This window comes from Argentina silus (assembly GCF_951799395.1).
Source record: "Argentina silus genome assembly, chromosome: X".
In the NCBI taxonomy this organism is placed as follows: Eukaryota; Metazoa; Chordata; class Actinopteri; order Argentiniformes; family Argentinidae; genus Argentina; species Argentina silus.
In genome coordinates, this window is record NC_139653.1 from 11,394,554 (window position 1) to 11,408,951 (window position 14,398).

At 39.7% G+C, this 14,398-nt stretch overlaps 1 protein-coding gene across 17 annotated transcripts in view; it reads right to left on the reverse strand.

Annotated features, from left to right (window-relative positions):
• LOC310822998 (neurexin-1a-like) overlaps window positions 1-14,398 on the reverse strand; it is a gene marked incomplete at its 5' end in the record, with an annotated part of 300,716 nt that overhangs the window by 176,097 nt on the left and 110,221 nt on the right. For all 17 annotated transcript variants that reach the window (XM_083695624.1, XM_083695636.1, XM_083695631.1 and 14 more), the window contains 2 exons: window positions 8,068-8,509; window positions 13,271-13,432. In XM_083695624.1, the coding sequence (XP_083551750.1) occupies window positions 8,068-8,509; window positions 13,271-13,432 (604 nt within the window). The remainder of the gene's footprint in view (window positions 1-8,067; window positions 8,510-13,270; window positions 13,433-14,398) is intronic.

The window sequence follows — 14,398 nt, forward strand, 5'->3', positions numbered from 1 at the left end:
TGTTGAGACATGCTGTGGTGTGTCCCAGCATCACTCATCTTCTGGCCTCACAGACAGAGTCTGCTCATATCCCCACACTCTGTCTGTCAGCAGGCTGGGACCCCAACCCCACTCCACAGCATGTAAGAGGGGGGGATTACCACAATCCAGTTAGGGAGATACGGCCAAATCTCTCAATGTGATTGGATTCTTTGTAGATGGGCATGTGTGGGTGGCCTGGGGGGGGAGTGTTTCAACGTGGCAGACTCCATGTAATGCCTATGATGAGTGACCAAGGGCACTCCTAGCCCTGCTGCCCTCACTTGAAAGCACAGTCTTTTAACATCCCTCACTTACGCACTGAGGCTAAAACCCTGAGTCAATTTATAAACTACCCCCCCCCCCCCCCCCCCCCACCCACCCCAGCCCAAACTCCCCACCCCCCACCACACCCCCACCCATTGGGATAAGCAAGAAAAAACATAGATTGTGGTGGGACGCCTGGCTTTTAAATGGATCTCCAGTGTTGTCATCATCCCCCATCCTCCATCAGAAGTAAGCTCTGCTGATGGAGGATGGAGCTACAGCTAATTATGGCTGGCTGCTTTTGTTGCACTATTGGTGAGTGACATGCACGGCACTGTGTATTAATAAAACATCTGAGACAAATATGAAAAGCCCAGCACACCATGTACTTCGTGACTCACTCACTCCTGGGACTCTGTTGACGGGTGTATTTATTTATTATTTTTTAACATTACTTTCATTTGATTAATTATTAAAAGGTAGCCAAAGGGCTCTGGGGTGAACAACCCTGCACTTTGCCACCACCCAAACAACAAGACAGTGCCACGCAGAAAAGGCTTGTCTTTGTTTAAGTTGCATCGCATGTGTAGAGTCTTTCAGAATGACAACATGGTGTCAGATGTAGTTACAGGAGCAGGGCATATATTACAGAGCCAACCTAGGATAGCCATGACAGGAGAAAATAATCTACCCCCTCCTACAGGTAACCTTCAGATAAAAATATGGGTACAAACACAAAGGTTGTTGTTTTTTTCGTACAGGAGGCCAAAGAAACCTCTAAATGTATGATTTAAGATGACTGGGGCAAGATCATTAACGTCATATTGCACAGTTTCATAGTTATTATCATTAAAGAGTCGACATAATACCACACAATAAAACATGCATTAAGTATCTTCATAAAGAGAGAGCACTGTCTGCATCCATATGCAAATGCATCCATTTACAGTGTACAAATGTACACATGACTACATCCTGCACACAATAGAACAGTGTTCAGCACAATTACTGGTTAATAAGATGCCATTTAGATTATAAGCAGATTAATTTAGTTGCAAATGCCTCTTCTCTTGCATTACTTAATAACCCCTAGCCCTGAATGACTCTGGAAAAAAAGCATTATGACATGTATGCAAAAACAAATCTAAACACGCTATCACTAAATTATTCTAACAAAATAGTAATTAAAAATAATTCTTCACAATTAGGTATAATAAATGCACAACAGCTTATTGTATCGAGAGAAAAGTATCATTTTATGAGCTGCTATGTTTTCATGCGGCTGGGACATCTTCTTGTTTTAACTACACAGAGTTGATGGACACTACAGAGCCATAAACCTTCTCCTTCCTTCTCCTATACCCCCTTCTGAGTTTTCTTGAATGATGGTGCCGAGGCTTAAACAAAAAAAAAGGAAAAAAAAAAGTGATTCAGAAATGTCATTCGTGCGCATCTCAGTATTGCATTGTGCAGCAACTGTCTCAGCCCTGCGAGAAACCTAACCCCGTTTCCATGGAAACTCGGGCAGAACAGGCAGAGAGAGGTGCAAGTGAGACTGAGAGAGTGAGTGAGAGCAAGGGAAAGATATGGAGTGAGGGGGGGGTGAAAGATGCCAGTATAACTAAATACAGGGATTATAAGGAGATCTATCAACAGTATTTGCGGTAACACTTTACATTAAGGTCACATTTGGGGTTTATAAATGGTTTATAATTAGTTAATGAATCACTTATTACTTATTACCAGTTTATTATTCAATTATAAACCATCTACAAATAGTTCACTCATTAGTTTTGATAGTTTAAAAAACTGACCCTGATGTGAAATCATGCAAAATGATTTGCAATGGTTGCACCGATTCGACACATCATGCAGAGCATTGTGTCTCCCAAAGTACAGTACAGCTCTCACCATGTTTTTTTAACCATGGCCCATACTTGAAATCCTGTGTCCTTGTAAACACGTTCCTCATTTAAACATGTCCACCGTGCAGGTTCACAGATTTTATTTGCTGATATATCTATCCACTACTTACCACTTCTCTGTGTTCACTGATGTGTGGTTAGTGTTCTGAGCTGGTTTGGGTATGTCAATGAGTAGACCACATTGATAATTAAGTCATGTGACTCTCTTCTATCCATATAAGAGGTACCAACATGTATAACTGATGACATGTCACACCGTTAACCATTTATTAATGAGTTAAATGAATTATCAACATGTTATTATTGAGATATCAACATTTGTAAATGATACAATGTGACCTTAATGTAAAGTGTAACACTGTTGATCATTTATGAATGACTGACCAACATTTATTAATGGGTTACCAATATTTTTAACTGATGAAATGTGACCTTAATATAAAGTAAAAAATGAATATGTACCTACAGTATAACATCTAAATTAAGGCACTCCAAGTGAAGAAATTATGAACAGTAATGCATGTTTATAGGGGACATGAAGTAAAGTGAACCAACATTGCATGATTCATAATAAGTAGTCATAAACAAATAATTCACATCAATTGTTTATTCATGTTTGTCTATACTATAGTAATGACATAGATGGCATTCACCTTTAACAAAACATAACCCAGTAAGAAACTGCAGCAAGGCTACTGGCCTGCTGCGGATTGAAAATAGATAAGTTAATAAATAGCAATACAGCATATAGCAACCAGTGTACTATTGGTGTTTCAACTACAAGTTGTTTCAAGCTTACGACAAAGCCACCCTTGTGTGGAGCTAGCTAGCTACGTAGCTCTACGTTAGCCAGTCATGACAGTATCAAAACGAGCATATAGCTATCTAGCTTCTGCGCGAAGCCCACATATCGATAAAGTTCAACTCTTGGCGAGAGAGGCAGAGTCAGATATTTTGGGTGACGAATAGGACACTATTGAGAGGCTGTGTTGGTAAAAATGACAACCATTATTGACAACTAATTTGAGCATGTCTCCCTTCAATGTCTTCCACAGAAAAGGCGTCTAATTTTCTCCCCTTGGTTTCGCTAATTCCATATTGCCGCAAATACAAACAGTCTTTTGGACTTGCAATGACTACTAACATTGAAGTAGTAGTCAGCATTACATGATTACAGCATTACATGAACCGAACTTTGATTTAAGTCTGTGAATAGAGACGCGCCAAAAGTGAGATTTGTTTAGCTCGATCTCTGTTGTAATGACACAGGTCTGTTTGAGAACAACTATCACAGGTAGGCTAAATCTCGTTTTTTGTTTAAACATGGAGCAAATACAATAATGCAATGTAATCTTGTCTTGTGCACACATGTTTTATTATAATGCCATTGCCTATTTGGGAGGTGCCGTTCAAGATTAGGGAGGACGATTATTTTTGTTATGAGCATGGCGTTGTTTGATTCAAATTCCATTCACTCAGGTCGATGTAACATCGATAGGTTTAGGCTTCACTTTGCTCATTGTAGTATTCCTTTTTGGAAATATACTTGCAATGCCCCTTCACCAATAAATATATTCAAATGGATTTGAGCAGAGTGGGAGTGTGTGTGGGGAGGGGATCGGGATAAATTGCCAAATGCGAGGTGTTCACCTTACTATATGCGATCACTTTGTGTGGAGGTGCGCATTGACATAGGGTCCTGCTAGATTATAGCGCAGATTTGGATGAGTTGGGATTGATACTGATAAATATATGCAACCTTCTCGTGATCAGAGCTGTTTATCGGGTGCACTTGGCTGAATCAGCTGTAGGCCTTGTGTCATTTACCTGAGACCCGATCATTCCATGCTTTTCACTCACACTAAGCACTACAGTAAGTTATTCTCCCATCAAAAGTCACCAGAATTGCTTGTTTAACAGGTGATATGCAACATTTTCTCTGGGTCACAACATTTTAGGGAGCACCCCCTTGCTAATATACTTCCTACAGTACGTCCCTGGACAAATAGCCAAAATGCGAGGGTGATCAGAGGAGTAGACCACTCAACATGACATACTGACAAATATATGCAACGCTCTCATGATCAGAGCAGTTATTTGTTTTATGCTAGTCATTGCACATGGCATGTAAATATTTTGGATTGATTTATGAAAGTTCTCATGATGTAAAATACGTTCAGTGGCAGGGCAGAAAATTACAAACTGCGCTCTTTGCTTTGTGTCCATATACAGTAGCCTAGTGCTGAAATGCGCGGAATCAACTGAGAAACACAATATGCAAATTAAAACAACCTTGTGGTGGCTTTTGGCAACACTTCACACCGTGAAATTTCTGCAGCGGCGGGATTTAGACGTACGCCGCTGAAGTGTGGGCTTGGACCTATTAAACCTACCTACTGTATGTGATTTACATCTTTCTCTTTTTCTTTGAGGCAGCAGCTGGCCATAGCCGACCGATCGTTTGTTGATGTTGTATATCATTTGATAGTCTTGATAGTCTTAGACCAAATACTGAGTAAAGATAGCAACACGAGAGCTGTCAAACCCAGTTCCAGGTTTGAGATGTTTTTTGAAAGTCCTTCAAAATAGTAGTAGTAGAACAGTAGTTATTGTTCTCTTCAAAATAAGAGTATTGCCCTATAAACGGCTTATATACTAGTCATGCTGAATTGTACCATTTGGACAACACAGGGCCCTCATTGGACTATAGAGACATTTTATAGAGACATTATTACAGTATTAGACTATTATTACGACATATTATTGTTGTTGTTAATTAATCAATTGTCTAAATGTTTTAAATTATTGTAAAAGTGTTCCCAAAGAGGCTGCTATACTGATCTGCTATTGCTGTTGTCCGATGAGGTCTTGCCATACCAAAAATTAACCATATCTGATGAGGGTATTCATGGTGGTAATTTTAGGATAGAGGCATAGATAGATAGAGTACATTAATTAAGAGTAGTTACACCCATAATTACACACATCCGGTGTGGAAACTAGCAAATACAATTTCCCAACTGTAAAACCAATATGCAACAATGCAAATAATATTGCATTTCACATCAGGTTTAGTTTTTGAAGCATTTATAACTGCATTTATAAAGCATTAATAACTGGCTCCTGATTGCAATATCGATCAGTCTAAACTAAGTGTTTATAAATGGTTTATAACTGAACAATAAACTGATTATAATTTATTTATTAACTAATTATAAACCATTTATAAACCTGAATGCACATTTACAAATGTGACCTGAATGTAAAGTGTTACCGTATTTGCAAATATGATAGTTCTTTTGGTTCTAGCGTGTAGTTTTCCGCTTTGCTGTCCTCTTTGGCAAAACTGAAAATCTGAAAACATGCAATATGACATGTTTTCTAACAACAGCAAATGTGTGTATGTCCACAAAACTTAAACATGAACAAATTAAGAGATTTGCTTACAGCTTACTACTGGTACTAAAGGCCAGTGCTCAGTTCAGCCACGACACCAGATTATAGAAAGCACCTTGTCTGGGCCAAAACAGCTCTCTCCAATGAACGTTCTTTATCATGTGATCTCATTCCTTGATCGCTACCGATTTATCAGGGCCATTTAACACTATTTTAAAGCTCAAATCTACGTACTGGAGTATGTGCGTGTATCTAATTATAGCAGTTGTTTTTACCTCACATCCCCAAAAGCTGACTTGGGTAGGAGGAAATGCTTTACACTTTACAGCTGTATAGTGAACGTACACTATTTAACTGATACTCAGATAATTTATAAAACTGCCCTTTTCGTAATTCATCATACAGTTTATTAAAAAGCTATAACCCGTTATATAACACTTATAATACTGTTATAAAACCTCTTACCATGTACATAATGCAATGTTTTTAACGGCACTATATTGTATATATATATATATATATATATATATATATATATATATATATATATAGGTGAAGAAATGTCCAAACCCTATTTCCATTCTATTCTATTCTATATTTTCCATTCAACATTGTTTGACATGTAAGATCACTATAGATTTAATCTAATTGGGAGACACACAAGAGATGCTTTTCTGAAGCTAAATGCACAACAATAGCTGGGATCATAAAACCAACAGAGAGCAATTGTTTTGAAATATATTAAAGAGCATTTGAAGTATACATTTAAATTCAATTCTACAATAGGTGGTTCTCATATCATTGTACTAGGAAAACAATCATGTTAAAGCCCTAATACAGTAAGTGAATGGGCTTTATTGCTGTTTGAGTGATGTGTACATCTCTATTTCAGTCTCTCGCCCTGTGTCGCTTCAGGGGGTAATGAAACAGTTAATCTAATTTCCACTCCTCGAGATGGAGTAGAAAACATGGTTGGGGGCGTATTTAATTTGCACCATGACATTGCAAGGCCGTGGCTGTGAGCACACGCTAACAAATTGCTGCTTAGATCAACAAGGACCACAGCACTGTAACTCTGGGGCTCCGAGGACACGCAGTGGGAGATGGAGTAGGACTACCATACTGAGATGGCAAAATGGCCACTGAGGACAGAACCTACAGTGCCTTTGGAAAGTATTCAGACCCCTTCAGTTTTTCCACATTTATTGTTATAGACTCAATTTAAAATGGAATAAATCTAAAGAATTTGCCATCAATCCACATACCCCAGAATGACCAAGCGAAAACAGGTTTTTAGAAATGTCAGTAAATTTGTAAAATTGACAGACTCTTTGCTATGACAATCATAAAATTAGCTATAATGCAAAAATGTCATCAACAAATCACTCAATAAGCTGAATTGAGTCCTTAATGCAAGGATAATAGTTCATGTCATTTTGGAATTAATATCTTTGTTTTATAGGGTCTCCGATTTGCATAGGAATCAATTACACACTGTGTGGATCAGGTTGTCATTACAAACTGAGCAAATGGAGAGGAACAAAACTGCTCAGGAATGCGACCCTGGTGGAGAGGAAAAAGCACAGTTGATGGGACAACATCATCTCAGTCACTCTACAAAATTGGTCTCCAACCAAGTGGCCAAAAATAATCCCTTAATGGAAAATAATCTCATATCCATAATTGTGTTTGCAACAATTAATTCAAGTGATACAGAAAATAAAGTGGCTGGAAATGTGTTTATTTTATCTTACTACAAAGCATTAAGTTTGGTGCAAATCCAGCACATGCAATGCAGTTTCTGCACCATCTCTTATGTGAAGAATAGCGGTAGCTGCATCAAGTTATGGGTATGTTTGTCACCGGCAGGGACTGGGGAGTTAATGAAATAAATAAAGAGAAAATTATTAAATTTGCTGAGTTGGTAGTGACATCCTAATCTACACGGAGTGTAATTGATTCCTATGCAAATAAGAGACCCTATAAAAACAAATATATTAATTCCAAAATTACATGAACTATTATCCTTGCATTAAGATGGACTCAATTCAACTTACTGAGTGATTTGTTGATGACATGTTTGCATTTTAGCAAATTTTAAGAGTGTCATAGCAAAGGGTCTGAATACTTATGTACATGAGGTATTTCTGTATTTCAATTTTAATAAATTTAGTGAAATTTCGAAAAAACATGTTTTCACTTTGTCATTCTGGGGTATTGTGTATGGATTGATAGCTAATTCTTTTAATTTAATCCATTTTAAATTGAGTCTATAACACAACAAAATGTAGAAAAAGTGAAGGGGTCTTAATAGTTTCCGAAGGCACTGTATATTCATGACAAGCTGGCAGCACTTGAAGATGAAGTTAGATTATTCAATGTCTACAGTGGACCCCTGTCAGAGGAAAGCCACATTCTATAATATATTAAATTATGTAATAATTTGAAAAGAGAACTGTACCTGATCTGCCGTCCCTCTGGAAGTCCACATGGTACCACTCCCCATCGTTGACCTTCTTGTTGACTGCTTTGGTCTTCGTGGTGCCAGAGCCCATGTCCAGCAGCAGGTAGAGGTGGCCGTCCAGCATCTCAATGGCAAAGAAGTCCACCTTGAGTATCTGAGGGCCCTTTGAATCCTTTGGTGCTTGCTTGGGTTTACCATGGCTGAAGAGGAGCAGGCCGTTGGGCTCTGTGGTGCGGAAGTCAAAGGAGATAGAGCCAGTTTTCTTGGCGTTCCATTTGTTGAGCATGATGAACGACTCTGGTGTCTCAAAAGTGATGGGGTCCAGAGTGGCCACGTTCTCACACTTGAAGGCCACTATGCCATGGACCTTCATCTTGGGATCCCCGTGTTTGGCCAGCCTGGAGAGCTCTAGCCTCACGTCGTTGTTTTTGTACACAACCTGGTTGGTGAGGGGATGGAAGACACAGTGAATGCTACAGTCATACATACTGTAGATATCATGTTTGGAAGTGTTTGACCTGTGTGTGAGTGAAAATTCTGTTTGCAGAACTCAATCTCTTACAGTAGTTAGAGGAGGAATTGAAGTATAGATTTGATGTATTAAGTACTGTTTTGCTATTGAGTTTTAAGAATACTGATACCTTGAACTTTAGGAAAAAAATACCATTTATGACATCCAAAAATACATCTATGTCCATTCTTGTCTTGAATAAAAAATTAAAAAATCAGTTAGAAAATAAAGCACTATAAGGAAACTATGACAACTGACTACTCGCTCCCCAGGGACATGTCAGCAGTGTTAACTATAACCATCTTCAGCCCATTGTGCCTGTGTGTGAGGAGCTCTTGTCACTCCCTGATGACACAGAATGTCACTCACATCTGCTTGCCTGTCCCTGACTGTCCACCTTAGGCCTTTATGGAGTTGAGCACACCACATGATGGGCATAAATATACTGTAGGGCATACATGTACTGTACCAAGAATAAACATGTTGCAAGTCTGGTCAATACTGTAAATAACATTTTTGATAAACTTTGAATTCTGACTGGGATATGAAGTACAGCTGATACAGCTACCTCTCCTGGGGTGGTACTGTGTGTGGGAGGTGATGAGATGGAGAGTGATGAGGCCTAACAGCTGAACACATTGCAGGTGTGCTTAAAAAATGCTGATCAAGGCCTCTGCTGGAACCTCTGATTAAAACAAACACGGCAGATGATGGATATGCCTCTCAAAACCCATCTCAAAACATCTACATTAATCAAGTTCAACCACACATACACACACAGCCTTTAGGAGCCTCTAGCCATTAGGAACAATGCCATTCTTGTTTTGGGTAGGCGCTTCAACTGCATATACAGTAGGGCATTTCACAGAAGAGATACAGTACAGTAGATTCCTCAGTACTGCAAACGTCTATTGACCACCCTGTAATCACAGACAACTCCATTGCCTCTATAAGTCATGTAAGGTTTGTGTTTGTGGGATGTCTCTCAAAATGTTTTTAAACCCACTGACCCCAGAGGCACCATAAGCTCTGGAGCTGTCAGACATGCTGAGAGACGGGAGCTACAGCTTTATCAGTGCATCATATTAAAACAAAGACATTAATACCATTAAAAAAAAATCATTATCATAGAGTAATGCCAGGACAATCTGCCTACCTGATCAATTGTGTTTCAATGTTCAGACCTGTGCAAAGTTGTATAAGGGTATACTGACAGTAATCCACTTTGGCATGTTTTATATAGTAAGAGGAGAATGAAGTGCATGTTGGGTAGCCTCCCAGATAAAGTAGAGGGCTCCCCAGACTGCACAGAGTGCATTATTCTTAACCACTGCTGAGTTGATTTGTTTTTAGTGAGTATTAAGACAGTTAAGAGGTGAGATAGTTGCCCAGACATTGCATAAGTGGTCATTGTTAATGTGTTTCACTAATGACATAATCTATAGGGCTATCTGTAAATACAATACACCATACTGTACAGTAGTGTGGAAACAGCAATGTACAGCAAAGTGAGAAAAGCAGAGTAAGAGCCTAGCTACTAGCTACAATCTTGGAAAAGTGAATGTGGAGAGAAATGTGATATCATTGTTATCTAATTCAGCTGACAGAGTATGCAATTAACAAGAGCACAAGAGTTGTATATCTGCACCCACACTGCAGACATATACAGTATGTTAACTATTCTCCTCTGTCAGGTTTGGACCAGAGATTTTTCATTTTTGTTTCCTATAAATGCCAATTGTACTTCCATCTGCCAGATGTATGTATCAGGTGAGGAGCGACCTTATAACTGAAAAACATGGCTATCTGTCTTGATAACAAATAGTTATGAACATGACAAGCCTGTGCTCCAAGCCTGTGCTCCAACGGCCAAATGAGTTGGGTCACAATGGTGGAAAACAATGCTTGGTTTCCTATGCCTGCTGTCATGCTTGGCATTCACCTGAACATAGGGACATGTTCTATAGGATTAGCATGGAGCAATGTGTATTTCTGTGAACCATAACTGCAGTATTCATCTGATGAATACAGAGCAGCACATCAGAATTAGACAAGCTTGTAATGACTATTATCTCTACATAGAATGTGACATATTGCTAACAACACAGCAGTCAGCACCATGATTAGACTGTAGGATGAGGGAAAAACAGACATCTAGCCTATCTGAACATCAATAGCAGTTTACTACATCTTTACATCAGCTTATCTCTTTCAAGAAACTGTATCAAAAACAGCTTGAAAAAAGGCATTCACAAATCTGCAACAGTGCCAGGTGCAATTTTCTAGCCATCTTTAAAAGACCCCATGAAAAAAGATAAAACCTATTGGAGAAAACAAAACCTATTCGACAAGAATCTCTTGGCAGAGTTTGCGGAGGATGCTATCTCTGGAGGGGAGCCAAAGGCCTGCAGACTATAGAGAGGCTTTAGTCACGCAGAATGGAAGCACAGCAGATACTTCCAATAAAAGGTGATCGATTCTTAAGACAAAGGGCACCTTTTAGAGTCCAAGGAGCATTGGCCTGAGCTATGGGGCCTCCTGCTCTCCCCAGTCACAGGAGACTGGTGCTGCACTAATTTGTCATCAAGCTAGGGCAGTGACATCTGGGCTATTACTGCACCGGTGTTTTGTCATCAGAATAGGCCCTGGACTGGGACCTGCAGACATGTACTGCAACATGGCACATAGAAATGTGAACACGGGCATGTCATCAATCAAATACTATGGCACTTACTACATGACCACTGCTCATACGTCATCATCCTCAGACCACTGCGTACAGGGCCAGACTGACATGACAGGAGACTTACAGTATGTTTAAATCAAGCAGACAGGACAGGATGATGCAGAAAGGTTGTCAGCATATTGGCTCACAGTGTTATAACAAGGCCTGTTGATAGTAGCAGCTGAGCTTGCACTACATCGATAAGCTTGATGATCACTATTTCTTACTATTGTAGTGTCCAAGTAGGGGTTCTATGAATAAAAACTCAAGGGCACACTGTGTAGGCTACTTTTGGAGATGCTTTTAACACTGTTTAACAACAACAAATCAGAGCATCTCCCCTGTCTACTCCATGCAGGGAGCAAGGGCATTAACGATCAATCAATAACTCCAATCTGAACTGCTACACTGTTAATACATATGTGAATTCTGTCAGTGTCCCATAGATTATTCAGGAAGAAATTAACAAAAGGGACACAAGGCATCATTGAGCGCCCCCCTGTGGCTGAGCTGACAACAGACTGTAGGGAGGGCAGCACAGCAGGGCAGATGGCTATGTTCACACCAATAATCTCTGTTCCCTTTGTCTCCTCAGCACCAGCACCTCAGAGAATGCCTTTAACTTAGACAGGCCCCTTAACGAGCTGAGCCCTAACGAGCTAGAGATGGAGTGTGGACATGTGGTATGCACCCTGCTTGCTCATTAACCAGAGTCGCCTCAGAACTTTCTGTGAGGTTCAGTGAGGACACGATTCTCTGCTGGAGGTGAGGGAAGAAATGTAGGACACCAAAGGAGGGGAGAAAAGCTACAGAAAAGAAAGAAGTAGGGAAAAGAGATGAGGAGAGAGGAAAAATAACATTAGAAATTAAAAGATAAATGAAGAGATCCTGTATGAAATATTTTTTTGGGGGTCAGAATCCTCATTAAGCACCCAATGCAAATTTAATGTGGCATGCTTTAAAATATAATAGTAAAAGGCATAGAAAAAGGAACATGAGAACACAGTCCTTTGCCAGTGTTCTATGATCATCTCTTCCTTCTCGTCCTATATTTGGTTTTCCACATGCCTCCATTTTCAGCATATCAATGTATTTATATATTTATTATTTATATATATCAATGTATTTTCAGTAAGCATAGATGACCTACAAAATATTTAATTCTAGAAATGGGCATGAATATGCTTGGGTTAAGAATATGCTAAACTGACATTTTCCATATGACAATATAGTGATGGGCATGTAGAGTGGGTTTAGATTATTTGTCGTAGTTGAATTTCATCAGCAATGTATGTTCTTGAAACATGATATCCTTGACTTTCAGTGTTTCATGCAAAGCCTCTAGAGTACAATCGCATACTGTATTTTCAACAGGTATGGAGTGATGTTGTGGAAATGTGCACCCATCTCCATCTTTGATAATATAATGTAGAGTATATCATATGTGTACAGTGAAAGATTTTGGAATTGAATTGATTTAAAACTGCCTTAAGTTCTGCAAACAGAAGTCTCCTACCAGGAATGTCTCCCTGAAGAATGACAGTGCGGTATATAGAGTGTTGGACCTGCTCATGAAAATTCAACAGCCTGATCTCCAGGATCAGAGGTCTGCTTTGATGTGCACCTGGCAGAGCTGCACAAACCTTGTGGTAAATCTCACACCAAGAAAGGGTTCTAGCGGGGTATACAGTAGGTGTATTTGAGGGATGTGTGTGTGTGTGTGTGTGTGTGTGTGTGTGTGTGTGTGTGTGTGTGTGTGTGTGTGTGTGTTTGTGTGTGTGTGTGTGTGTGTGTGTGTGTGTGTGTGTGTGTGTGTGTGTGTGTGTGTGTATACACGCGCGCATGTGTGTGTGTGTTTGTGTGTACGAGCGACAGTGGAAGCACAGGTCTGTTTTTATAGTCCCTAGATGTAGCCAATGCTGTACTCTTACTACCCTCAGAGTGCACAGAGAGGTGGTGTTTACCTCCATAAGGCAACCCATAAAGTTGTTGCTAACTGGAGATCCAGGCAGGTCGGCTGTGCTAGGACTGCCTCCAACATAGAAAAAGTCGTCGGAGCCTAGCATGGTGTAGTCTTCTTGTGTATATCCTGTGGTGGTCAGAATCCCATCCACGGATATTGTTACCTAGACAACAAAGCACAGGGAAAGGACACGCTATACTCAGGTAACCTATAAGCTGCAGTCCGGCTTTTTGCTTTTTCCTCTCTGAGCCTACGGTAGTTTTTTCTACAGATATTGGTCTGAAACCCATTTTCATGTCTGTTTTATTTTAATTTTTTCTTTGTTTTTTTTCTTGTTTTTATTTTGTCCAGTTTAGGATTAGTTTGAAGACTGTTGGCCCCCAAGGGAACGCTTATATAATTAGGGAGTTAACGGATTGCCCAGACTAGTGTGTTAGTATTGCCCCTATTGCAACTCAAAAGTAGTTTAGCAGACACAAAAATGGTGTTAGTAAAATGTTATCTAGGTTAGTTTTGCTAGGATACATATTAGTAAGTTAAGCAATTTGTTTTCTACAAAAGAAAGATAAAAGAACAGCGTGCTACTGGGTTAGATAGAAAGCACAAGCAGTTAGAAGCACAATCACAGTTTAGCATTGGTTAATGAAACAGAAATAGATTTTCCAGAGAAAAAAAAACATGCCTTTGTGTTTTCTTTTTGCATGCATAAAAAATAAATGTTCCCCAAGGTTGTTAGAAAGGTTAAGAAAAATATATTTGAGGTCGACACTTGGCACTGTGTCGGGTGCATGCAGAAGCGCATGGATTGTGGCAAAAAGGACGAGGGACAAAAAAAGCACACAAAAATAACCACCAATGACAAACACAGCTTGACTCTCATGTGGACGAATGGGCAGTGTGGCATTTGCAGCGCGCATTCAGAATGCATGCCATGCAGAGTGAATGGGAATAGAACTGGCTGAGCCAAAGAGCATCAGGCCAGCTAGACAGGAGAAGGTCCTCCTGGTAAACCACTGCTTGATGCAAAAGGCTCGAAACGATGCTCCTAAAAGGGTGGGTCAAACAGAATTGGACAGGAAACAGGTAAAATAAGGAAGGTGAAACCAACGGATGAATAGAAAATAAAAAG